Genomic DNA, 27715 nt, shown 5'->3' with positions numbered 1-27715 from the left:
GCAGTCCCTTAAATTATTATTTTTCTCTGCATTCTTTTTTTCCGGAAGATGCATAACTGAATCATCTCACAGGAAATGTCACTTAGCATAGTAGACACCCTGCAGATTTAGGCTGAATTAATGAATGAAATTAGAGTCATCTGAGCATTGACTGAGCCCTTCCCCTCATCCCCACCCCAATGGAGAGAGTGTTATGCAGGGAGAACAGCAATTACAAACCCCTGAGAGGGTACACAGTGGCCGTCATGGCACATTCTGGGGCCTGGATTCACTAATCTGGTCACCGTGGCTCAGCTCCCAAGTGCAAAAAATATTCAGAATCGGCTTGTAGGTCGTCCCTATTTATCAACGGTGATCTCTGCCTCTTCTGACCACCTGAGTTTGCAGGTGCACTTGGCTAGTCTCCAGTTGATGATGCCACAGCTTTTCTGAGTAACCATTATTAAGCTCAGTCACCACTGAGCTTAATACTCTGGAACTGGAGCTTAATACTCTGAGCTGGAACACTCTGTGAGTTGTATTTAAAGTAGAGTTGTATCTTTTGTTAAACTTGAAACACTTGTGTGAAAAGCTGATGGTAAGTTTACGTTAAAAAAATAATTTTAGGCTGGTCACAGTGGCTCATGCCTGTAATCCCAGCACTTTGGAAGGTGTAAAGCCAGTGGATTGCTTGAGCCCAGGAGTTCGAGACCAGCCTGGGCAACATGGTGAGACCTAGTCTACAAAAATTAGCCGGGCATGGTGGCATGCACCTATAGTTCCAGCTACTGACAAGGCTGAGGTAGGACGATCAATTGAGCCCAGGGAGTAGAGACTATAGTGAACCATGATCGTGCCACTGGACTCCAGCCTGGATGACAGAGTGACACCTTGGGCAAAAAAAAAAAAAAAAAAAGGAAAGGAAGAACATTTTGATGTTTGATGTAAAGGGGAAAATTCCATGATAGCTAACTCAATTTTAACAAGTTAATTCTGATCTTTTATAAATAATAGCCTATTTTGTCCATGAAGTAACATTCTCTCAAGAACTATGATGTGATGTTCAAGAATTATATTCAAGAAATTTGCTTGGCAGTAGCAGGAATTCATCATTATTCCATGTTTAAGCACCATACAGTTAGATGTGAGGCTTGGTTCCTTTTTTTTTTTTTTTTGAGACCGAATCTGGCTCTGTTGCCTAGCATGGAGCGCAGTGGCATGATCATGGTTCACTGGTTCACTGCAGTCTCTTACAGGCGTGAGTCAATGCTCCCAGCCTGGTTCCTTTTTTTTTTTTTTTTTTTTTGGCTAAAACTTAGTCATGCTCAGAAAGTACAGAAGATCATAAAGCCTTTTGTACATATTTAAATTACTGCTTCTAGATTTGGCCTGAGCTCTCTCTCAAGACTTAGAACTGCTTTTAAAAACAATGTGGGTCAGGTGCAGTGGCTCACACCTGTAATAATAGCACTTTGGGAGGCCGAGGCGGGTGGATCACTTGAGGTCAGGAGTTCAAGACCAATTTGGCCAACATGGTGAAACCCCGTTTCTACTAAAAATACAAAAATTAGCCAGGTGTGATGGCAGGCACCTGTAATCCCAGCTACTCAGGAGGCTGAGGCAGGAGAATTGCTTGAACCTGGGAGGCAGAGGGTGCAGTGAGCCAAGATTGTGCCATTGCACTCCAGCCTGGGCAATAAGAGCAAAACTCCGTCTCAAAAAAAATAAAAATAAAAAAATTGGGGCCAGGTACAGTGGCTCACGCCTGTAATCCCAACACTTTGGGAGGCCGAGGCAGGCGGATCACAAGGTCAGGAGTTTGAGACCAGCCTGACCAACATGGTGAAACCCTGTTTCTACTAAAAATACAAAAAAATTAGACAGGTGTGGTGGCGCATGCCTGTAATCCCAGTTACTCGGGAGTCCGAGGCGGGAGAATTGCTTGAACCTGGGAGGCAGAGGTTGCAGTGAGCCAAGATCGCGCCACTGCACTCCAGCCTGGGCGACAGAGCGAGACTCCGTCTCAAAAAAATAAAAAAAAAATAAAAACAATGTGGTTGAAACTCAAGGACTGAGTCTTATAAGCTCTAGAGTTGCCAGTGCACATACCGTTTGTCCATTGCTTATAAAGGTTGCCAGATTTTCACTGGGCGCAGTGGCTCACGCCTGTAATCCCGGCACTCATCCGCAGGCTGAGGCATGCTGATCACAAGGTCAGGAGTTCGAGACTAGCCTGGCCAACATAGTGAAACCCCATCTGTACTAAAAATACAAAAATTAGCCAGGCATGGTGGCACGTACCTGTAATCCCAGCTACTCAGGAGACTGAGGGAGAATCGCTTGAACCCAGGAGGCGGAGGTTGCAGTGAGCCAAGATTGCGCAATTGCACTCCAGCCTGGGCAACAAGAGCGAAACTCTATCTCAAAAAAAAAAAAAAAAAAAAAAGATTACAAAAGCAGAAGCTGCAGGGCCTCTTGAGGCCCAGGCTGAGAACTCCCACAGTGCTACTGGTCAAAGCAAGTCACATGATCAGCCCAGAGTCAAAGTGTAGGGAAATAGACTCTGCCTCTTGATAGGAAGAGCTTCAAAATATTTTTGCAACCTACCACAGAAAGCCAGGTAGTTTTAAAGACCACTAAGAATAAAAATAGATCTGGAAGTTTGGCGCAAGGCTGAGTTGAGTCTTTAGGTACCAAAATGATCTAAGTCATTGGTACTGTAGCATGGGATCTAGCGGAAAACAGGGTTTGTGAAAAGCTGTGTAATATGAAGGACTGTGCTTGGGCTTTGGAATCAAGCTGGATTCAAATGTTGGAACTGCCACTTTCTAAGGGACCCAGGGCAGTTAATTTAACTTCCTTCATCACAGTGTTCTCACCTACTTCACAGGGTTTAGTTAGAATGTGTGAAGTAGGCCGGGTGTGGTGCCCCATGCCTGTAATCCCAACACTTTGCGAGGCTGAGGTGGGTGGATCACTTGAGGTTAGGAGTTCAAAACCAGCCTGGTCAACATGGCGAAACCCCATTAACCAGGCATAGTGGCGTGCGCCTGTAATCCCAGCTACTCAGGAATCTAAGACACAAGAATCGCTTGAACTTGGGTAGCGGAGGTTGCAGTGAGCTGAGATCATGCCACTACACTCCAGCCTAGGAGACAAAGCAAGGCTCCATCTCAAAAAAAATAAGCATAAAGTACTTGGTTGGGTGTCCTGCACAAAGTGGGTCTTTAGAAAATGTTTATGTCAGCCAGGCACAGTGGCTGATGCCTGTAATCCCAGCAGTCTGGGGGGCCAAGGCGGTGGATCACCTGAGGTCAGGAGTTCAAGACCAGCCTGGCCCGCATGGCGAAACCCCATCTCCACTAAAATTACAGAGAAAAATTAGCTGGGTGTGGTGGTGGACACCTGTAATCCCAGCTACTTGGGAGGCAGAGGTTGCAGTGGACCAAGATGGTTGAACCCGGGAGACGGAGGTTGCAATGAGCTACTGTACTCCAGCTTGGGTGACAGAGCAAGACTCTGTCTTAAAAAAAGAAAAAAAAGAAAATGTTTATGTCTTCCTTCCCTCATCTTCTATTCCCTGGCCAGGGTAGAAAATGTTTTATAGGCCGGGCGCAGTGGATCAAGCCTGTAATCCCAGCACTTTGGGAGGCCGACGTGGGCAGATCCCCTCAGGTCAGTTCGAGACCAGCCTGGCCAACATGGTGAAACCCCGTCTCTACTAAAACTACAAAAAATTAGCTGGACCTGGTGGCAGGGGCCTGTAATCCCAGCAACTTGGGAGGCTGAGGCAGGAGAATTGCTTCAACCCGGGAGGCGGAGGTTGCAGTGAGCTGAGATCGCACCATTGCACTCCAGGCTGGGCGACAGAGCAAAACTCCATCTCAAAAAAAAAAAAAAAAAAAGAAAAGAAAATGTTTTATAATTCAAAAGAACGAGTACAAGCAAATCTACCTCTTGGGATAGAGAAACATGTAGTTTCCTTGTGGGAGTACATAGATGTTAACCATGTCTGCTATAAATGAGAGTTTCAGTACCTTCAGTATGAACATCCCTGAAGCACAGGGTGCATTTGCCATCCTGTCCCAGTTACTATCTTGTGTAAAGGTTGAAGGTTTAAGGAGAGTCATGAATTATGTCAGGTCACCAGGGAACTGTCAATGATTTACTGGTAAGATATGATTTAGATATTAGAACCTAACTCCCAGCATATGGTCAAAGGAGACATAATGGTTTATTGTTGATGTTAAACCATTGTTTTTTTCCCTCTACCTGAAAACTAACGAAGTACTTTTCTGTTAAGGTGCACTAATTCAAAATTCAGGAAGGATGGGATGGAAACTAGGCTTAAGTTTGTTTAAGATAATTGTGAGCAAACGCTTTACTATGTAAGTCAAAGGTAAACAGAATGAGGCTAGGCATTGTGGCTCAGGCCTGTAATCCCAGCACCTTGGGAGGCCGAGGCGGCTGGATCACTTGAGGTCAGGAGTTTGAGACCAGCCTGGCCAACATGGCGAAACCTTGTTTCTACTAAAAATACAAAAAATTAGCCGGGCATCATGGCAAGTGCCTGTAATTCCAGCTCCTTGGGAGGCTGAGGCAGGAGAATCGCTTGAACTCGGGAGGTGGAGGTTGCAGTGAGCCAAGATCACGCCACTGCACTCCAGCCTGGGCAACAGAGTGAGACTCTGGCTCAGTTTTTGAAAAATAAGAGGATAAATAGGCTGGGCACGGTAGCTCATGCCTATAATCCAACACTTCGGGAGTCCGAGGTGGGCTGATCACGAGGTCAGGAGTTCAAGACCAGCCTGGCCAATACGGTGACACCCCGTCTCTACTAAAACACAAAGATTAGCCAGGTATGGTGGCACGTGCCTGTAGTCCCAGCTACTCAGGAGGCTGAGGCAGAAGAATCACTTGAACCCGGGTTGTGGAGGTTGCAGTGATCCAAGATCGCACCATTGCACTCCAGCCAGGGCGACACAGCGAGACTCTGGCTCAAAAAAAAGGTAAATAGAATGAGATGGGGAATGTTTGGCCTGCCTACATGAAGATAACCTGTCCATCTTCACTGGTGGATTGCAGTATGTACTCTTTTGGATAGTTCCTGCCCCCACGAGGAGAAAGTTGCTAAGCCAGATAAATTCTTTCAAATTTTATTAATCAGTTATGTCTACCACCTCCTGGAAGGTAAGTAAAGTAAGAGAGGCCAGGAATGCCAGGTGCAGTGGCTTATTCCTATAATCCCAGCACTTTGGAAGGCTAAGGCAGGAGGACTGCTTGAGCCCAAGAGTTTGAGACCATCCTGGACCACATAGTGAGACCCCCCATTTCTACCAAAAAAAAAAAAACCCAAAATAATAACAATGAATAATAATAATAAAAGACCATAATTATGTTTAGAGAGAAGCCCTCTTCATGGAAACCAGAAAGCTGGAGAAAAGGTAGTTCTCTCTAACAATTTACACCTATATGATTGATAAAGTAGTTAGAAACCTTACCATTCATTCCAAAAAATCTCCAGTAATATAGCCTAATAGGTATTATTTTATGTACATGAATAATATCTTGTTTTCTTAAATCCTTTTCCCGTTTTCTGAATTGATTTCTAGTACTACAACAAAAACAAGGAGAAAGGCCGGGCACAGTGGCTCACGCCTGTAATCCCAGCACTTTGGGAGGCCAAGGCAGGTGGATCACGAGGTCAGGAGATCGAGACCATCCTAGCTAACACAGTGAAACCCTGTCTCTACTAAAAATATTTTTTAAAAAATTAGCCAGGCGTGGTGGTGGGTGCCTGTGGTCCCAGCTACTTGGGAGGTTGAGGCAGGAGAATGTTGTGAACGCGGGAGGCAGAGCTTGCAGTGAGCCGAGATCGTGCCACTGCACTCCAGCCTGGGTGACAGAGCAAGACTCCATCTCAAAAAAAAAAAAAACGAGAAAAACAGTAACTGCAACAAAATCTGAATCATCTTTTGACTTTTTAAAATTGAGAGCCATTATTACTTGGGGGAAAAAAATTTAAATTAAAAAAAATAAAACCAAGAGCCTTCATTTACCATTGTATTCCACCCCCAACTACTATTAACAAGAATGACCCATCCAGAATTATACAGTTGTAAGTTCATTGAAATCTAGGTCAGTCATAAGTATTTTGGTGCTGCAAAGTACAATATCAGAACCTATTCCCAAAGAGCATACAGTCTAGTCGAAGTGGCAAAGACTGTGCAGCAACAGGGAAATGTACATCAGAAAGGAGCAGAATTGGCTGTAAGTGACAAAAAACTCAATAGTGACGATATAAACTTATTCCTCTCTCATGTAAAAATATAAGAAGGTAGATCACAGCTTGTGTGGCACATGTCAGTGTCAGGAACCTAAGCTGCTTTTATTCTTAGGTTGGTGCAAAAGTAATTGTGGGTTTTGCCATTAAAAGTAATGGCAAATTTAATGCCATTAAAAATAATGGTAAAAATAAAAGTAATTTACCATTATGTTTAATGACAAAAACCCCAGTTACTTTTGCACCAACCTAGTGTGTTGCTTCATAACATGGATGCTTCAGCAGTAGCCATCACATCTGCATTCTAACACCCAAGAAGGAGAAAAAAAGCAAGAATAGGAAAAGTACCATCTTCCTTTAAAGATGCATCGCAGCAATTGTGCACACCACTTTTGCTTGTATCACATTGGCCCGCTCTTGGCTGCAAGGGAAGCTTGAAAATTAAATCTTGGCCATGCATGATGGCTCACGCCTATATTCCCAGCACTTTGGGAGGCCGAGGCAGGCAGATCACTTGAGGACGAGAGTTCGAAACCAGCCTGGCCAACATGGTGAAACCCCGTCTCTACTAAAAATACAAAAACTTTAGCTGGGCATGGTGGCGGGTGCTTGTAATCCCAGCTACTTGGGAGGCTGAGGCAGGAGAATCGCTTGAACCCAGGAGGCAGAGGTTGCAGTGAGTTGAGATTGCGCCATTGCAACTCCAGCCTGGGTGACAAGAGCGAGACTCCATCTCAAAAAAAAAAGTCATATCTTTATTTTGGACAGCCATGTACCAACTAAAATTGGGAGTTCCGTTGCTGAGGAAGAAGGGAAGGATGGATATTGGGAGGTGACTAGCAGCTCGTGCCGCTGAGTAGTCAAGAGTTGGCAGTACTGGGATTCAGAAATATCAGAAGAGCCAAAAGGGTCATTTTATGGAGGGAAGGAGTAGATCAGCGGTGTCACATACAACTTAAAGGAGAAAGAGGATGAATAAAGCAAAACCTGAGAGGATCTCAGTAGAGCGATGAGGAAGGAAGCCAAACTGCTGGGTAGATGACCTCAATAGACAGAGCAGGAATGGATCACACGTTCGATGAGTTCGACAGAGAAAGGAGAGAAACAGGACAGTTGTTAGAAGAGGGCAAAAGGATCACTCGAGGGATTTTTGCAAGATTGTAAACTTGTGTTTTAAGACATTTCTTACCGTCCTGTTACTTTATTTCCTACTTAGAGAAAAAACTAATTTTTTGGTAAGAGGAAAAAACTAATTTTTTGGTATGGTTTGACAGAATTAGGATCTCTTATTCTTCGTTGCAGAGCCCACCTACTGGTAGCAAGGATGTCACTGTTCATCATTTATATTCTTGAGAGACTCAGTGTAGGAGATTATTTAAAAGTTGTTAAAATTTGCTTCTAAATGTGGTCCTGGCCAGGAACAGTGGCTCATGCCTGTAATCCCAGCACTTTGGGAGGCCAAGGCAGGTGGATCACTTGAGGTCAAGAGTTCGAGACCAGCCTGACCAACATGGTGAAACCCCATCTCTACTAAAAAATACAAAAATTAGCTGGGTATGGCGGCCCCCACCTATAATCCCAGCTACTCGGGGGGCTCACTGCAACCCAGGAGGCAGAGGTTGCAGTGAGCCGAGATTGTGCCACTGCACTCCAGCCTGGGTGACAGAGCAAGACTTAGTCTCAAAAAAAATAAAAATAAGTTTAAAAAAAAAATGTGATCCTGAGAATATTTTATGTAGAGGAAGTAGCAAGTAAATGTCATTTGAAGTTATCATAGCTCTAGATGCAATTTAGCTTTTCCTGCAGCATTAGAGGTGCCTTGGTGGGGGACGGGTGGGGAGTCTAGCTACAGACTTCCTGAGGGAGGAAGGATGAGAGAGGCTGAACTAAGGTAAACGAGACAGCAGAACAAAAGGGTTAGTTCTGACCACGCTTTCCCTCATCTGAAAGCAATGTCTTAGATAAGAAATTATTTTAAATTACCACCAGAATATTTTTTTCTTAGTAACTCATTTTGTTAAAACTATTTGGTTTTTAAACTTTTGGGAATAAGGCAGTTAACTGATCATTTGTGAGACTAGCCAGATTGAGTAATGCATGTTAGAAAGCACTGAATGAAGAGGTTAGCTTCTTTCTTGGTATTCCAGAAAAAGTTATGGTGGAGACTGACAAGTGGTCCCATTCTCTAGGGCACTAATTGTTAGCTGTTCCACTGTAACATGGCACCTCAATTAAACCTTCAGGGACAAAGCTCTTTTTATCAGAATTGGCATGCCCTCAAAGGGTACTCTGTGTTCAGAGCACCCGTCTTCTTTGGAAAAAGAGACCTGAGTGTTACAGCTTAGGTAGTGCTGGGCAGTGAAGTGAGGTGGTTAAGTGGATTCTTGAGTCGGATCTGCCTGGGTTCAGATCCTAGCTCTGTCATACACTACCTGCCTACCCACAGACAAATTATGTCATTCTCAGCACCTGTTTTCTCATCTGTAACAATACCTAGACCTCATAGGGTTGTGTGGATTGCATGTAATGTGTATAAAGAATGTTGACTAATACAGGGCTTATGGCAAACATTTTGTAAGTGTTAGCTATGAAACCTTAAGAAGTGAATTAGAACCATTGTATGGCTTAGGAAAGAGCCCCACTGTTGTAATCTGGTCAGATTAAAATGAGCTACTTACTGCCTACACCTTACTGTTATTAATACCAAGAAGATGCCATTCCAAGAGAGCCCAGAGACAACAGTGTGCCTGGCAAGCCAAAGGGTAGTGCAGAGAGAAGGAAGGAAATGTCTTGCTTGCTAAGGCAGAGTGGCCGCTGGAATCGACAGTGTCCTGTAATCCATGTCTCTGAGTCTGTTTTGGGTAATACAGTTTCCAGCAGTGACTTGTGACACTGGAGTAACAACTGTTACTTACAAGCACTATAAATTTAGAGCACTTTGCTTATTAAATAGGGCCAGTTCAACTGGGTGTTTATTGACAAAATCTACAAAAATACCAGAGACACAGCTAGAAATCAAATGAGTGAAATGAAATATGAGAACATCAGAAAGCAGCTGAGTAAATTTTAGGATCACAGCTAAAGCAGGGAAGGGAAACGATTGCGATAAAATAGTATAAGATCACTGAAAGAATTAGCGATGCTGGTTGTATCATTCGTTTTCAGCTTCCTCACGTTAAAGATACCTTTGACTCTTTTTCCCTTGTGGCCACTGGTTTTGAAATATACCTAAAAAATAAACTGCATTAATTAAATATTAACTTACTATTCTTTTTTAAAAAAATTCATAGGGCCGCTTAGAACTCATGATCAACAAGAAATAACCAGAATTGCCACTTTGGTTGGTTACAATTAAATTTAGCTTTGCTGAGTGCCTGCCACATGATAGGCCCCATGCCAGGCATTATACATAGGTTATCCTACTTAGTATATACCCAGCTCAAGATACATATTATAAACCCCATTTTACCAAACAAAAAGCAGAAATTACTAACAAAAGTTAGTAATTTGATCAAAATTAGCTGGTGTGTGACAGGGTTAAGATTGAAATGTAGGGCCGGGTGCAGTGGCTTACGCCTATAATTCCAGCACTTTGGGGAAGCTGAGGCAGATGGATCACCTGAGGTCAGGAGTTCGAGACCAGCCTGGCCAACATGGTGAAACCCTGTCTCTACTAAAAATACAAAAATTAGCCGAGTGTGGTGGCGGACACCTGTAATCCCAGTTAGTTGGGAGGCTAAAGCAGAAGAACCGTTTGAACCTGGGAGACAGAGGTTGCAGTGAGCTGAGATTGCACCATTGCATTCCAGCCTGGGCAACAAGAGCAAAACTCCGTCTTAGAAAAGAAAAGATTGGAATGTACAGGTTTATTACAGATAAACATATGATTTCTGTGAGGCTTTTTGAAATGTTGATAGTTCCTGAAAACCCTTCTTTACTGCTATTTTATACCCTTGGATGCCTTAGGCTCTTAGCTTGGGAAAACATAGCTCTTCCAATCCCATGATTGTTGCTGAGTATGATAATGTATACCTGTGATATCACTGGGACTCAGTTTTATCAGGGAAATTCAAGACATGACAGGCAAACAAGTCATGTTTCCTACTCAGATAATAGATTTTATAGGGAAAGAGTTGAAACGGGAGATAATGAGGTTCCTGAATTATGAATCGACTTTCAGTGTTCTCCATTACCATGTGATAATCATGAGTTAGGCATGTAATAGTGAATAATACACTCACGTTAATTACTGCGTTTGATTTCTGAAGCATCTTAGAAAAAGGTACATGAATTATGTTCATTTGTTTTACCACCTTTATGACCTTAGTAAGCTTGGAAATGTTTAGATAGTATCATTTCTTGAAAAGAACGTGTATTCTCTTGTTGGATGTGGTGTTCTATACATTTAAATTTGGTTAATATTGACAATGACTATTTACAGCTCACTTTTATCTTTTATTGATAGAAGCATTTTAAAATATAGTTGTAGATTTTCTATTTCTCCATTTAATTCTATTAATTTTGCTTCATGTATACGGAAGCTCTGTTAGACACATACACATTTAAGATTGTTAGTCTTCCTGTGAATTAACTTTTTATCATCATGAAATGTTCTTCTTAACCTCTGGTCATGAAGTTTGCTTTACCTGATATTATCATAGCCACTTCATTCTTTTTTTCCTGAGTGTTTGTGTGATGTATCTTTATTTACACTTTAACTTTCAGAGTATCTATGTCATTATATTTAAAGTGTATTGCTTGTAGATAGCATGTAGTTAGATCTTGCTCTTTTTTTTTTTTTTTTTTTTTTTTTTTGAGACAGAGTCTCACTGTTGTTGACCTGGGCTGGAGTGCAATGGCATGATCTTGGCTCACTGCAACCTCCGCCTCCCAGGTTCCAGCAGTTCTCCTGCCTCAGCCTCCCAAGTAGCTGAGATTACAGGCACCCACCACCACACCAGGCTAATTTTTGTACTTTCAGTAGAGACGGGGTTTCGCCATGTTGGCCAGGCTGGTCTCAAACTCCTGACCTCAGGTGATCTACCTGCCTCGGCCTCCCAAAGTGCTGGGATTACAGGCATGAGTCACTGCGCCCAGCCAGATCTTGCTTTTTTTAAATCCTGTCTGACAATCTCCATCTTTTGATTAAGGTTCTTATTCATTTACATTTAATGTAATTGTTACTGTCGTGGATTTTTTTGTTTTTTCTTTTTTTTTTTTGAGACAGTCTTGCTCTGTCGCCCAGGCTGGAGTGCAGTGGCATGATCTCGACTCACTGCAACCTCCGCCTCCTGGGTTCAAGCGACTCTCCTGCCTCAGCCTCCTGAGTACCTGGGATTACAGGCACCTGCCACCACGCCCGGCTGATTTTTGTATTTTTAGTAGAGACGGGGTTTCACCATGTTGGCCAGGCTGGTTTCAAACTCCTGACCTCAAGTGATTTGCCTGCCTCGGCCTCCCAAAGTGCTATAATTACAGGGATGAGTCACCGTGCCCAGCCCACAATTACATGTATGTTTTTTTTTTCTGTATTGTTTCACAAATCACAGAGGTTCTACTTTTTTTGGACCTTTTTCCTCTTATCCTGTGTTCGAGCTGTAATTTGCAAATCCAGTGAATTTTTTATTTCAGATTTTATATTTTTTTCTAGAATTTCCATTTTAATAAATTTTATTATGCTGAGATTTTCTATTTTTTTTTAATTCTTTACAAGCTCCCCTACCCCACCACCCTTGATGTCCTTGAGTTATAGTAGCTGCTGTAAAACTTCATCTGCTAGTTCTAACATCTGGACCATCTCGGGGCCAGTTAGGTTATCTCTTGAGTGTGGGTCATGTTTTCCTGTTTCTTCACGGTCTAGCAATTTGGGGTTGTGTTCTGGACAGTTTGAATGATCCATTGTAGAGACTGGATTCTGTTACATTTTCCCAAAGAGTGTTGCTTTTTGTTTGTTTTATTAGATAGTTAACTTGGCTGCACTCAAACTTCAAACTCTTTCTCCTCTGTTGTAGATCGCAGTTGAAATCTTTGTCCAGTTTTTTAGCCTTCATTGGGTTGCTTGTAGTGTGTTTCACATATGTATAGATGAGGGATCAGCTAGAGATTTGGGCCCAGCTTTTAGTCAGAATTTAGTGCTCTTTCTCTGTGTATCCGTTCTAAGATTTTTTTCTGCTTGTTTTTCAACTTGTATTGTTGCCCCAAACTGTTTTAATAGTTCTTCAAGCCTGTGAGACTGAGCATTTCCCTTATTTATTTATTTTTTGAGACCAAATTTCACCCTTGTTGCCCAGTCTGGAGTGCAACGGTGTGATCTTGGCTCACTGCAACCTCCACCTCCCGGATTCAAGCGATTCTCCTGCTTCAGCCTCCCAAGTAGCTGGGATTACAGGTGCCTGCCACCACACCCAGCTAATTTTTGTATTTTTAGTAGAGACAGTGTTTCACTATGTTGGCCAGGCTGGTCTCGAACTCCTGACCTCAGGTAATCCACCCACCTTGGCCTCCCAAAGGGCTGAGATTACAGGTGTGAGCACTGTGCCCAGCCAAGAGACTGAGCATTTCTACCCAACTTTTATTTATCATTGAGTAATAGCCAACTACTGCCTTCCCTCAGGTAAAAAAAGGAGAAGCTGTGAAAATTGAAAACTCACCCAGTATGATTTTCATTTTCCTAGTGTCAACTCCCATTCAGTTTCTGCGTGCTTTTTGTTGTTGTTGTTGTTCTCTACTGCCTTTATATTTTTTTAAGAATGTATAGTTATTATTCTATGGAAAGCTTGGCCCTAAAGGATCTACCTGGACATTACCAGAGGCAGAACTTCCTTATCTTTTCTTTACCTGGAATTCAGAGCCTTATGTTTATTTTTGTCCTAACCTGTTTTTCCATTCTTATTTTCTATTGTTACTGTCCGTGTAACCACTTTTCAACTGATAATTGATTTTTCATCCCTTAGAACATTTAACACATTCTCACATTATATCTTCGCTTGGATTACTCCCTTTACAGTGTGTCTCACACTTGCCTTTTGCTGGAATCTTTACTGTTTTTCAAGTCCTAACATAAGATCAATCTACCTTTTATGAAGCCTTTCTTAATCAATTTTGCCCATCCTGACCTCATAGGGTTTTATTGTCTGTACCACTCCTTGGACATTTACCCTGTACTGTCTTGTTTTATTACTTTTGTTGTAGTCACTCAACTGAAAATATGGTGCATATCTTTTCAATCTAACTAGACTGTACCCTCCTTGAGGCCAGGAACCTTATGTTGATATTTTGTGTCTCTACTACTACAGGCTCTAACTCAGTCTTTAGTTCAGTAAATATTATTGAATGAATAAATGAGTTATTCCAATATTAATATTCATGTAAAGTGCTTAGAACATGATCTGGCACCTAGTAAACACTAGTAAACAGTATCTGTTGTTATTATTATTACCTGAAATCAATCATATGACTAGCTGATCCCTGAATGTTCCTCTCATTGTACCCTTTGCTGATTATCATTTCTATTGTTAGACTCAAAAGATTTGGGGAATCTTAGAACTGAAATATTTCAGATTGCCTGATAAAATTACAGATTTGGAAACTAGGCCTAGACAGGTACTCAAAACCCATGGAAGTTTCGCTGCTTTTCTTAGGTGCCCAAGCTCAGAGCCTGCTACTTTTTTTGTTGTTTTTGTTTTTTGAGACAGGCTCTCCATCACCCAGGCTGGAGTACAATGGTGTGATCACAGCACTGTAACCTTGACTTCCAGGGTTCAAGCCTGAGCAGATTCGAGGCTCTCTGGTCCATGTCACTGTGACAGTGGTTCTCATCCTAGGGGCAGTTTTTCCCCCAGGGAACATTTGGCAATGTCTGGAGGCGTTTTTGGTGGTTATGCCTGGGGCATGTGCTACTAGCATCTAGTTGGTAGAGGCCAGAAATGCTGCTGAGTATCCTATAATGCACAGGACAGCACTGCTACAATTATTTGGGCTGAAATGTCCATAGTACTAAAGATTGAGAAACTCTGTGCTATAGGTAGTCTCTTCCTTTTATTTAACCTTCATTAAAGGACACCCACCTGCTTCCCTGGTTACTGGGTTATCTTGTCACAGAAAGTTCTTCTTACCAGATTTGTTCTTTATTTGATATTTCTTCTCTTTATATTTTCCTTGTTTTGAGGAAAAAAATTATATAGTTCAAATATGTAAGAAAAATATGCTTCGCAGAACAATTTTCCTCATATACACGCCCTTTAGAATTGTTTGAGGTAACTGTAAAAATTAATTGGAGAGAGCTGTTACAGAAGCTTAACAAAGGCGGCTGGGCGTGGTGGCTCACGCCTGTAATCCCAGCACTTTAGGAGGCCAAGGCAGGTGGATCACGAGGTCAGGAGATCGAGACCATCCTGGCTAACACGGTGAAACCCTGTCTCTACTAAAAAAAATACAAAAAATTAGCTGGACGTGGTAGCGGGCACCTGTAGTCCCGGCTACTCGGGAGGCTGAGGCAGGAGAATGGCTTGAACCTGGGAGGCGGAGCTTGCAGTGAGCCGAGATTGCGCCACTGCACTCCAGCAGGGGCAACAGAGCAAGACTCTGTCTCAAAAAATAAAAATAAAAACAGGCTGGGCACAGTGGCTCATACCTGTAATCCCAAAACTTTAGGAGGCCAAGATGAGAGGACTGTTTTGAGCTCACGAGTTCAAGACCAGCCTGGGCAACATAGGGAGACCCTGTCTCTACAAAAAATTTAAAAATTAGCCAGGCGTGGTGGCATGCCCCTGTAGTCCCAGCTACTCGGGAGGCTGAGAATCACATGAGCCCAGGAGGTTGAGGCTGCAGTGAGCCGTGATTGTGTCACTGCACTCCAGCCTGGGCAACAGTGAGACCTTATCTCTAAAAAAAAAAAAAAAGAAAAAAAGAAAAAAAGAAGAGGTTAACAGATTTTTCAATGCCTTAGGAATAGTAGTTTCACAGCTAGCCCTTTTAGCTCAGTGTTCCCTGATTACTGTCAGGGTAGCAAAGGGGTTAAATGAAAAGAGCTGGTTGCTCATCCCCAGCTGGAGTGGGAGAAAGGGCAGGATGGCACCCTTCTTTCTGCCATCCTCTGTAGCTGCTTTGCTTCCTCATTCATTCTTACCTCTCTGCCCCACGTCCAAGGCTTGAAGTATGCAATGATGACTGCTACTGATTGAACATTGTTAGGATCAAAGCCTTACGGAGTGGTCAGTACAATTCGTCCTCTAGCAAGAGCTACCAGAACTATGATCCACTTTCCAAAGTTGCCTGAAGGAAACTGCAAATATCCCACTCTGCAGTTTAGAAGAAAATCCCAGATGTACAGGCTGCTTTTTCATGAGTTTGCAGATCATCTTTTTCTTTGCCCTCACTAGTGTTCTTGCCTTCTCTCACTGGCAGTCACATGATGACATCTTGCTCCAGAAGCCATTTTAATCCTTATTTAATGTTTGTACTCTAAAGTGGTTCTTTTCTGAATGACTGGGAGCTTCAAGTTTCAAGGTCATAATTAACTTTAGCACTGGTTCCTGTGTGACTTAAGTGCTTATGCAAGTAAATACAAATGGCCAACTGAAATTTTATTTATATCAAGACATCTTGCCATTGTTTTTAGCAAGAAAAGATAAAGGAGTCACTGAGGCTACTCTGACTTTTCTGAATGTATTTATAGTTTATTTAAGATTTCTCTGGCCAGGCACGGTGGCTCATGCCTGTAATCCTAGCATTTGGGAGGCCAAGGCAGGAGGATCGCTTGAGCCCAGGAGTTAGAGACCAACCTGGGCAACATGGTGAGATCCTGTTTTTACAAATAACTTATAAAAATTAGCCAGGCTGGCTGGGCACGGTGGCTCACGCCTGTAATCCCAACACTTTGAAAGGCCGAGGCAGACAGACCACTTGAGATTAGGAGTTTTAGAACAATCTGGCTAACATGGGGAAACCCCATCTCTACTAAAAGTACAAAAATTGGCCGGCCGTGGTGGCATGTGCCTGTAGTCCCAGCTACTTAGGAGGCTGAGGCAGGAGAATCACTTGAATCTGGGAGATGGAGGTTGCAATGAGCCGAGATCATGTCACTTCACTCCAGCCTGGGTGATAGAGCGAGACTCTGTCTCAAAAAAAAAAAAAAAAAATTAGCTGAGCCATGTTGGTGTGCACCTGTGGTCCCAGCTACTCAGCAGGCTGAGGCAGGAGAATTGCCTGAGCATGAGAGGCTGAGGCTGCAGTGAGCCGAGATCGCACCATTGCACTCCAGCCTGAGTGACAGAGTGAGACCATGGTCTCAAACAACAAAAAGATTTATCTTACGTGAGTCAATAAAATGTAATATTTCTAGCTTTTTCTCAAATAGGATTTCTGAGGTTTCTAAACATTTCTCTTCTTTCAACTGGGCCTAATAAAATTTTCTATATGACTTTTCAGTTGCAAGAAAATTCCTTTGCAAGAACATAGCCTGCATACCACATTAAATGAAGCTGGTGTGCCTTGAGATCTAACCTCCCTGAGAAGAGAGTCAGACTTGTGTATGCTCTATACAGCAGTAGGTTCTTTGTTGCTTAGAACCTGTACAGTGCCCAGCAGCACCCTGCAAGAAGAGATTTGGAATCTTAAATGGCCTTGGTTGGTTGAATAGGTAATCAGACAAAAACAAAATGAATTTTAATTGTTATGAATATAGACTCACTAAATCAGTGAGAACCTGTGTGGACACAAATCAAGATTTTGTCTAAGGATGGTAAAAATACATATCTGGGCCTGTGGCTGCCTGAAAGTTAAATGAGAGTTACATATTTTAAATACTGAATAACTTTTGAAACCAGCACGACACTACAACTACCATTATTACTAACAGCTAACTTTCACCAAGTACTTACTTGAGCCCACATTGATCTAAACCCTTTACATTGATCTGAGCCCATTTACCCAGCAGATGCAAAAAGGATCAGAGAAAGCACAAGGTCATCTTTCCTCCCTAGGTCAACTGAACACTAAGCAGTAGCATAATGGGGCCCATCCCACCAGCTCAGGCACCAGGCTCTTTGTGGCTCTACCTGTGATTACACCTCATGTAAAATTCTGGTGTCCATGTTTGCTGAGCCTTAAGGGAACAAGAGCTGTTTCTTAGAATATAAATAGATACGTATGAATGTTACAAATGCAATGGGTAGAGGATATATATTTTTTCTTTGTTTAAAGCAAAAACAAGGCCAGACTCAGTGGCTCACGCCTGTAATCCCAACACTTTGGGAGGCCGAGGTGGGCGGATCACCTGAGGTCAGGAGTTCAAGACCAGCCTGGTCAACATGGTGAAACTCTGTGTCTACTAAAAATACAAAAAAAAAATTAGCAGGGCATGGTGGTGGGCGCTTGTAATCCCAGCTACTAAGGAGGCTGAGGCAGGAGAATCGCTTGAACCCTGGGAGGCGGAGATTGCAGTGAGCCGAGATCGCACCATTGCACTCCAGCCTGGGTGACAAGAGTGAGACTCCATCTCAAAAAAAAAAAAAAAAAAAGCAAAAACATTTAAATTTGACTTGTATTTAGAATTGTTTTAAAAACACTTGTTGGAGGCCCACATATGTGTGTAGGAAGAAGTTGGAAATATTCTACTCTTGGCAGGAAAAATTAACATCACTTCAGTATATAGTTTTCTAATTTGAACCCACATGTGGAATTTAGAGAACTGGAATTTTATTTTAGGGCATTGCATTTAGATGAAATTGTCAAACATTACACCTATAAGACAGATTTTTTAAATCTTTTAGTGCTCTAAATCAGTGTCAGTAAGATGACTTTAATATTATATTATGAGCAAGAATCATGTAAAAATAACAAAAATTGCTTTCCTGGTTTTTAGATGTGTGGTTTTTAACAACAGAGGAGTGGCGGGGGAGAATCTTTTGGTAAGTAAATTTAAATGACAACAGTCTTAACTTTTTAAAGAATCATTTCTAGTTTTATAACAAAAAGCATATTCTTTTTATTTAAAATAACTGTTTATGTAAGCAATACAAATTTATTATATGAAAATACAGATATGGAAAAAAAGGAAATTTACAAGACCGATAATTATATAACCAAGGAAATTCCTTTAGTCTGTGTTCATTCAGATTTCATATATAAATAAAATATATATAATATATTTCTATTTTTATAAAAATTAAGATTCTATTTTGTAACTAAACTTTTGTACTTACTACATTTTAGCATCAGTAGTTATTCACGTACATCATTTTTTTTCTACCCTCTCAACCCAGCTTTTCCTGACTCTGGGAAGAAGTGGGAAGAGAAGGCCTCATTTTTAATGCAAAACACATTTTCCTTAAAAATTAACCAATGCAAAACAAATTAATACAGTGATTTTTTTTCCACTTATGAAATTTACATTTGTCATGAACCAATTTTGTACGTTATATGCCTGTTTGCCAGCTGAAGTTTACATGGTGGAAATGTTATTGAAACCTTTTAAAATTTATATCAGGTCTTTTTTTTCCCCCTCTAATTCTGAGTTTTTGCTAGGATAGATCTTTCACCTCTTAGAAAATCACTCTATCTGATGTTTAAATCCATGAGATGGAATGAGAAATATTCCACTTGCTAAAATTTTCTTCAGCTTTTTAACTTTTTACAATCTCAACAGGTCAAAGGCAATTCTACTAGAATTGAAAGAAACATTTTTTGGGTCATTGATAGAGAATGACATTAAGACTATAAATAAGTCATGCTGGAAATAAAAATTTACAATCAGGTCACAAATGTCAACACTTTATAAGAACTTGGGAAGAAAAAACCTCTTATACTTTGCTTTACAGTGACTTAGGCACTGGAGGAAATGAAGATCAACACGATTTCGAAAGCAAAAGTTACAGAGTGTTCTGGTCTTACTCAAGTGCCTTGTAATAAATAGCTTGATGTGAAGGTTCACATTTCCTCATTCAGTCCAGCCCTTTAGGAATCTCGTAGACAGATAGTACTCTAAAGGGAAAGATTTGAATGTGTCACTGTGGCCCTGGCCCAGGCAAATCATTTTCAGCAGCTCCTGTCTGCTGTGCATTCTTCCAGGACACAAAGCGCGGGAGAAGACATGGTCGGAGGCTCTCAAGGAAATAATGTGCTGCAAAGCCAAGCTTGTTAGTTCTTTATGAAGTGAGGGACAAAGACCTGTTCATTCAGCAAAGCTGTGGTGTGTGCCTGTTAAATCGGGCACTGTGCAAGGCAATAGGGTGAAGATATACATATTAATGAGACACAGCCCTAATCTTTAGGAGCTCAAACTTTAGTTGTGGGAGAGAGAGTCAAGTCCATAAAAATATACACAGTGCTAAGTGTTTAACAGTAGCCTTTGTTAAGGCTACAGAGCACAAAGGGAAAGAGGAACAAAGCGCCTGGGGGAGGTGGGAGAACTTAGAGAGGAGGTAGCGTTCTGAGTTGGATCTTGAAGGCTGTGGTATTGAACCTCCAAAGGGGAGAGAGAGGCTCTCTCAGCGCAAAGACCAAGGTATTATAAAGTGCGTGCAGTAGCAGCTACTTACTATGGCTGGATGATGATGATAATTTTATCTAATATTTATGTAATCCGTAGAATGTATCAGTTATGTCTTTTCCTATTTAATCTTCAGAAATAGAAACAGCCCAACAATTTAGGTAAGTATAGCCCCCATTATCCCCCATTTCCTTTTGGAGACAGGGTCTTGCCTTGTTGCCTAGGCTGGAGTGCAGTGGCACAATCACGGCCCACTGTAGCCTCGACCGCCTGGGCTCAAGTGATCCTTCCACCTCAGCTCCCCAAGTAGGTGGAACCAGAGGTGTGTGCCACCATGCCTGGCTGATTATTTATTTATTTGTTTGTTTGTTTTGTAGAGATGGGGTCTCACTCTGTTGCCTAGGCTGCTCTTAAACTCCTGGGCTAAAGCGATGCTCCCAAAGTGCTGAGATTCCAGGTGTGAGCCACTGCACCTGGCCCCTGTCCTGCATTTTACGGATGAAGAAAACAAGACACTGGTAGGTTAGGAACTTACCCCTCCCAATAAATGACACAGCCAGGATTCAGACCCAGGTGATCTATGTGCTTATGTTTTTGACCATTATGCTTTATGCTTTCTTACTTTTCTGGAAGTGACAGGAATTTTCTAGAAGGGTAGGGCCAGAATCACATGTAGAATCCTAAGAACCTGGTATTGAATCATTGATATTTTGAAGCAAGGGCATAATTTGATCATGGTCATGTTTAGAAAGAGAACCATGGCAGTGGTGTGTAGGAAAGAAAGAGATGGAGGGGAAGGAGGCTGGAGGCTAGAGGCTGGGAGGCCAGTTAGAAAGCAGTTACTACAGACCTACATGGAGTTTGGAGTTTGAAAGCAGATGGAAGGGAAATAAAGAAGAGAGAACAAAAATGAGTAGTATTCAAGGGGAAGAAAATAGTATTAGTTGTATTGTAGGAAGTAAAGACAAGGGAGTCAAGGGTAATATTTCAAGCTTGGCTGGCTGATGGAAGATGCTGGTATTTGCTGAAATAGGAAATTTAGAACAATTTGTGAGATTATGATGTAACAAAGATAACAGATTCCATTTTAGATGTTTAGGGTGCTTTTAGATCATCCCGGTGGAAATTTTTAGTAAGTTTTTGGATGTACTGGACTGGCCTTCAGGAGAAATAGGCAAGCAAGAGAGAGACAGACTGAGATGATCAGTGTGCAGGTAGAAGTTGAAGCTCAGGAGTAGTTGAGATTAGTTAGGGCATGTGTAGAGTAGAAGGGGAGATTGGTGGTTAGAAGCTTAAGAAACAGCAGGCTGGGAGTCGTGGTCCACACCTGCAATCCCAACACCTGGGAGGCCCAGGTGGGAGGATCACTTGAGCCCAGAAGTTGAAGACCAGCCTGGGCAACATATTGAAACCCTGTCTCAAATATATATGTGTGTGTGTATATATATATATACACACACACATTTAAAAAAGAAAGAAACAACAAATAGGAAGGAGAGAAAACGAGAAGGATGCTGTGAAAACATTCTCTCCTTAGCATTTAAAGTTAATTAGAAATTTGCTTTGAAATAGTACAGCAACCCAGTAATTTTCAGCCCATAAGCTTTAATTGTATTTTTGAAAAACCTCCAAGAAGAATTCACTGAGTTCTAAGTAAGATAAGAGTAGCTGGGTCTCTGGAGTCTTACACAGTGTGTCAGTTAAATTTTGATTAACTAGTACCCCCCAGCAAATATGTGTCTCAAAATAGCTAATAACACACTAAGCTGTTAGAGTTATAGTCTGGCAGGCAGCTTGGGTTTATGTAGCAGAAAGTACCTCGGACTCAGTAAGAAGTCCCAAGTTCAAGTTCTGTTGTCACCACTAACCAGCTATAAATGATAAAGTACAAGTCAGATAACCTTTCTGTTTTTCTTTGTCTTAACTGAAATATGATAATGTGTACTTGCCACCTCATAAGGATGTTTCAAGTTCACATGAAATAATAAACATGAGACTGGGCACGGTGGCTCACACCTGTAATCCCAACACTTTGGGAGGCTGAGGCGGGCGTATCACTTGAGGCCAGGAGTTCGAGATCAGCCTGGCCAATATGGTGAAACCCTGTCTCTACTAAAAATACAAAAAAATTAGCCAGGTGTAGTGACACATACCTTTAGTCCCAGCTACTTAGGAAGCTGAGGCAGGAGAATCATTTGAACCCAGGAGGTGGAGGTTGCAGTCAGCCAAGATGGCATCAGCCTGGGCGACAGAGCAAGACTCCATCTCAAAAACAAACAAACAAAAAGAAATAATAAACTTGAAATATCTTGCAAGATAAAGCTTTTTAGGGCCAGGCGCAGTGGCTCATGCCTGTAATCCCAGCACTTTGTGGGAGGCTGAGGCAGGCAGATCACTTGAGCCCAGGAGTTCAAGACCAGCCTGGCCAACATGGCGAAACTCCATCTCTATTAAATTAAAAAATAATAAAAATTAAAAATAGGCCAGGTGCGGTGGCTCACACCTGTAATTCTAGCACTTTGGGAGGCTGAGGTGCGCGGATCGTGAGGTCAGGAGTTTGAGACCAATCTGGCCAACATGGCGAAATTCTGTCTCTACTAAAAATACAGAATAGCTGGGCATGGTGGCACATGCCTGTAATCCCAGCTACTCGGGAGGCTGAGGCAGGAAAATCATTTGAATCCAGGAGGCAAAGGCTGCAGTGAGCCCAGATCGTGCCACTGCACTCCAGCCTGGGCAACAGAGCGAGACTCCGTCTCAGAAAAATTTAATTAATTAAAATTAAAATTAAAAAAAGTTTTTTATAACCCAAGGCATAACTGCTACTGTATTAACTCATTAGATCATTAGGGTATAAGAAGTATACATTTAATTAATTAGTTTACTTCCTTGAATTTCTTTTTTAAAGTACTTGTTCTAAATGGATATGATTATAATTACCTTTGGTCATTCTACATCCTTATTACTCTTTCTTGAGTTGGATCAAAAAATGAGATGCTAATATTGATTATTAGAGCTAACGTTGGTATTTAGATCCCTTGATAATCCTGCTTCTTTCTGTCTTCAAGCTAAGAACAATTACTGTTTCATATTAGGGAACTCTGATGTTTATTTATACCTCACCTTGTTCCAGAAAGAATTTAATGTAGCTCAGACCCAGAGTAAGCGAGACTTTAGGGTAGGCATAAAAAAGAACAAAAGATGAATCAGCAGAGATCAAACAGGAAGGAACTGTCTCTAACAGAAATTAGCTCACAAGAACTAGCAAAGGTGAAATGAGATTTAGGGTAAGCAGTTCTCCTAGGAGTGGAAATGTTAGAGATATACTTAGAATTTATAGAGATTACTATGGCTCCTACAAAGGAGAATAAGGAAGTAGAAATTTTCCACTGCCATTCTGTCCTCATTTCCAATTAGTTATTGTAGGATTGAGGGAAAGCCAAAGACCTTTCTTATTAGGAAATGAGTATCCTATACACCTTTTCTCCTTGGGTCTGTTTCCTGCGGGAGACAGACAGTCCTAGTCTCAGTAGAGCAAACCTCAGGTATTCCTGTAGGATTCTAGGAGCCTTGGAATAGACGGGACTTTTTCTTCTGCCCTGCACATTGGTTTTCAAGGATAGGCATCCAAGCTACCCACAAATTCTCTAACATTGTTGATTACTTTGTAAACTTAGTTTAGGAATGGTGATTTACAAATAACTTAGCCAAAATTTCTTGAAAGTTATTTTTAGTTATAGGATCTATAACTAAAAGCTACAAATTTAGTTATAGATCCTATAACTAATATTTAAAATAGGCAAATCTGTAGACACAGAGAACTATTTTTAGTTACAGGATCTATAATTAAAATTATAGATCCTATATAAAGTTATAGGATCTTGGGTTCCCTATTTTTATTTATAGGATCATGCAGACTTCTGTGTTCCTAATCCAATAAGAAAAGCATCCTAGCCACTTTGGAAAATAGTCTGGCAGTTCCTCCAAAAGTTAAAATAGAGTTACCATATGACCCAGAAATTCCTGAAATGAAAATATATGTTCTCACAAAAACTTATACATGGGCCAGGCAGAGTGGCTCATACCTGTAATCCCAGCACTTTGGGAGGCCAAGGCAGGAGGATCACTTGAGTCCAGGAGTTCAGGACCAGTCTAGGCAATATAGTAAGACCTTGTCTCTACAAAAACAAAAAATAGCCAAGTGTGGTGGCATGTGCCTGTTGTACCAGCTACTTGGGAGGCTGGCTACAGGAGGATTGCTTGAGCCCCAGGAGTTTGAGGCTGCAGTGAGCTGTGTTTGTGCCATTGCACTCCAGTTTGGGGAACAGAGACCCTGTCTCTAAAAAATAAAAATAGGTTGGGCACGGTGGCTCACACCTGTAATCCCAGCACTTTGGGAGGCTGAGGCGGGTGAATCACAAGGTCAGGAGATCGAGACCACGCTGGCTAACATGGTGAAACCCTGTCTCTACTAAAATACAAAAAAATTAGCCGGGCGCGGTGGTGCATGCCTGTAGTCCCAGCTACTCAGGAGGCTGAGGCAGGCGAATCACTTGAACCCGGGAGGTGGAGGTTGCAGTGAGCCGAGATCATGCCACTGCACTCCAGCCTGGCGACAGAGCAAGACTCCATCTCAATAAAGAAAGAAAGAAAGAAAGAAAGAAAGAAAGAAAGAAAGAACTAAAAACCACCTGTACATAAATATTTACAGCAGCATTATTCATAATAGACAAAAGGTAGAAACAACCCAGATATTTATCAACAGATGAATGGATAAGCAAAATGCGATAGCTCCATATCCTGGAATACTGTTTCACATTAAAAAGGAATGAAGTCGGCTGGACGCGGTGGCTCACGCCTGTAATTCCAGCACTTTGGGAGGCCCAGGCGGGCAGGTCACGAGGTCAGGAGATCGAGGCCATCCTGGCTAACACGGTGAAACCCCATCTCTACTAAAAATACAAAAAAAAAAAATTTGCCAGGCATGGTGGCGGGCACCTGTAGTCCCAGCTACTCGGGAGGCTGAGGCAGGAGAATGGCCTGAACCCAGGAGGTGGAGTTTGCAGTGAGCCATAGATTGTGCCATTGCACTCCAGCCTGGGCACCAGAGCGAGACTCTGTCTCAAAAAATAAAGGAATGAAGTCTTGAATGTATGGGCACTTTGAAAGCATTATGCTAAGTGAAGAAGCTCATCTCAACAGGCCACATATTGTATGAGTCCATTTATATGAAATATTCAAAATAGGCAAATCTACAGACACAGAAAGTAGATTACTGGTCACCTAAGGCTTGAGGTGGAGGATGATTGCTAATAGTAGGAGGTTTCTTTTTGGTGTGATAAAAATATTCTTAAATTATGATGGCACAACTCTGAATATATTAAAAACCATTGACTTGTACATGAATTATGGTATGCAAATTACATCTCATAAAGCTTTTAAAAAGAAAATCCTCCTTTAAGTGCTTTCTAGTTCAAGTTAGGGCTGGCTCAGCAGGTGAGGGAGGGCCAAGAAAGTCAAGCAGAAGCTGGAAAATAATTTAAAGCAGCACTGCCCAAAATGTGGCCTGTGGACCAACTCTATTCCTCAGGGTACCTGACTAGTCCCAGACAAGATAAGGAGCTGAGATAGAATGTCAGCCAACTTAGGGCCGGATGCGGTGGCTTATGCCTGTAATCCCAGCACTTTGGTAGGCCAAGGCGGGTGGATCACTTGAGGCCAGGAGTTCGAGACCAGCCTGGCCAACATGGTGAAACCCCGTCTGTAATAAAAATACAAAAATTAGCTGGGCGTGGTGGCACATGCCTGTAATCCCAGTTACTTGGGAGGCTTAGACAGGAGAATCACTTGAACCCGGGAGGCAGAGGTTGCAGTGAGCCAAGATCACACCACTGTGTGTAGCCTGGGCTACAGAGCAAGACTCTGCCTTAAAAAAAAGTTAATTAGTTTTAAAAATGGACAAAAATTGTATGTCTTTATTGTGTACAACATGATGTTTTGAAATATGTGTACATTGTGAAATGGCTAAATCAAGCTAATCAACATATACATTACCTGAGAATATTTAAATGAGTAAATGATTTACCTAAGTTTGGTGGATGAGTTCAGAGCTGGTTTTGACTCCCTGGTCAGCACTTTCTACACATCATGATGGCTATAAAATATTGTTGTAGACCCAATGTTTGTGTTCCCTGCCCCAACATTCGCATGTTGAAGCCTTAACCCATCAAGGTGATGGTATTAGGAGGCACAGCCTTTGGAGGTAGTTAGGCTTAGGCGAGATCATGAAGACAGCGTCCCTATGATGGAATTAGTGCCTGTAGAAGAAGAGGAAGAGACATCAGAGCTTTCTCCCTCCACCATGGGAAGACTTACAAGTATATAATACATTGTCATGAATGATAGTCACCATGTTGTACAATAGATCCCTTGAACTTATGCCTCCTATCTAACTGAAATTTGGCTGAGGTGATCTGCCCACCTTGGCCTCCCAAAGTGCTGGGATTACAGGCATGAGCTACCAGGTCCACGGCCCGTAAGTTGTTTTTTTTTTTTAAATAATGGTTAATATACTTTAAAAGCACATAAACCAATTTCAGTTCTGTACACTATTTAGATAAGCTGACTTTTTTTCCCTCATCACAATATTTCCTTAATGAGAGAAGCAGCTTGCTGATTTACATTCTGATGCCAGCAGCTTATCCTGAACTGGCATTTTGAATGGCTCTACTTCAGAGGTCCACAAATCCTCAAAAACAAAACAAAACCACCTCAGGCTGGGTGTGGTGACTCACACCTGTAACCCCAGCACTTTGGGAGGCCAAGGTGGGTGGATCACGAGGTCAGGAGATCAAGACCATTCTGGCTAACACAGTGAAACCCTGTCTCTACTAAAAACACAAATTAGCTGGGCGTGGTGACAGGCACCTGTAGTCCCAGCTGCTTGGGAGGCTGAGGCAGGAGAATTGCTTGAACCCAGGAGGCAGAGGTTGCAGTGAGCCGAGATCATGCCACTGCACTCCAGCCTGGGCAACAGAGTGAGACTGAGTCTCAAAAAAAGGAAACCCACCTTATTCCACAGATGAGGACACCTCTGGAGAAGTGGGGTGACAATCAAGTCATAAAGCTGATGAGTGGTCTCACGGCAGGAACTCAGGCTGTACAGCCTGGTGTCTTGACCTTTCAGTACTGTCTTCCAGTCAAGTCAGCCTGAAAATCTGGGGCTAGATGGAAGGAGGGTTTTCAGAGAGAGGATCGTCCCTCCAACCTCAGATTCTTTGGGGTTAAGGACTCAGGTTTAGAGAAATCTGTTCTTGTTTTGTACTAGCTTTTCCACCTTAGCTTTTCCATGGAAGCTAGTAGTGTAGGAGGGACTTAGAGCTCTTTCCCCACCCCATCCCCCCAGCTCCTCCACCCCACCCCACTGTGGGCCATTTTCTGAAGAAGGCATTTAGAAAGGTTAAGGGACCTCCCTGATAGCCAGAGGGAGGAAGGGTGTAGAGGTCAGGGCCGGCCAAGGCACAATTCAGTTTCAAACTTCTACCTTCAGGCAGTGCCTTTCTCACATGCAGTACCTCCCTACTGGACATATTGTTCCAAGCAAGTCGGCCCTTTCCTAAGTGCTTCAAAAATAACCTATCCCTGCTCCCCTTACCTTCATCTATATATATAACAACCCAGGAAGGCTGGTCTCAGCCAGGTGTAGGTGTGAACACATTTAATCCTTGAGAATTTTCTCCCAAAATTGATAGGTGCAGTCCAATAATCACAAAAATTTTAAACGTAGAAGATTGTGACCAGGTGTGGTGGCTCACACCTGTAGTCCCAGCACTTTGGGAGGCCAAGCCAGGAAGATCGCTTGAGTCCAGGAGTTGGAGACCGGCCTGGGCAACATAATGAGACCTTGTCTCTACAAAAATTTAAAAATTGGCTGGGTATGGGCATGGTGGCACGTGCCTGTAGTC

At 42.2% G+C, this 27715-nt stretch overlaps 1 protein-coding gene across 4 annotated transcripts in view; it reads left to right on the top strand.

Annotated features, from left to right (window-relative positions):
* The window catches only part of ABHD3 (abhydrolase domain containing 3, phospholipase), a 55809-nt gene that overhangs the window by 2637 nt on the left and 25457 nt on the right, over positions 1-27715 (top strand). For 2 of the 4 annotated variants that reach the window (XM_063653463.1, XM_054460352.2), the window contains exon 4: positions 18126-18171. The exons of 1 other annotated variant lie outside the window; for it this stretch is intronic. In XM_063653463.1, coding sequence (XP_063509533.1) covers positions 18126-18171 — 46 coding nt within the window. Of the gene's footprint in view, positions 1-18125; positions 18172-18446; positions 19767-20128; positions 20270-27715 lie in introns of those variants that run through there. One more of the 4 variants, XM_054460355.2, reaches the window with a different exon arrangement.

The sequence above is a fragment of the Pongo pygmaeus genome, chromosome 17, assembly GCF_028885625.2.
Source record: "Pongo pygmaeus isolate AG05252 chromosome 17, NHGRI_mPonPyg2-v2.0_pri, whole genome shotgun sequence".
Classification (NCBI taxonomy): Eukaryota; Metazoa; Chordata; class Mammalia; order Primates; family Hominidae; genus Pongo; species Pongo pygmaeus.
Note: the sequence above shows the minus strand (reverse complement) of the source record. Positions and strands in the feature narration are given on the sequence as shown.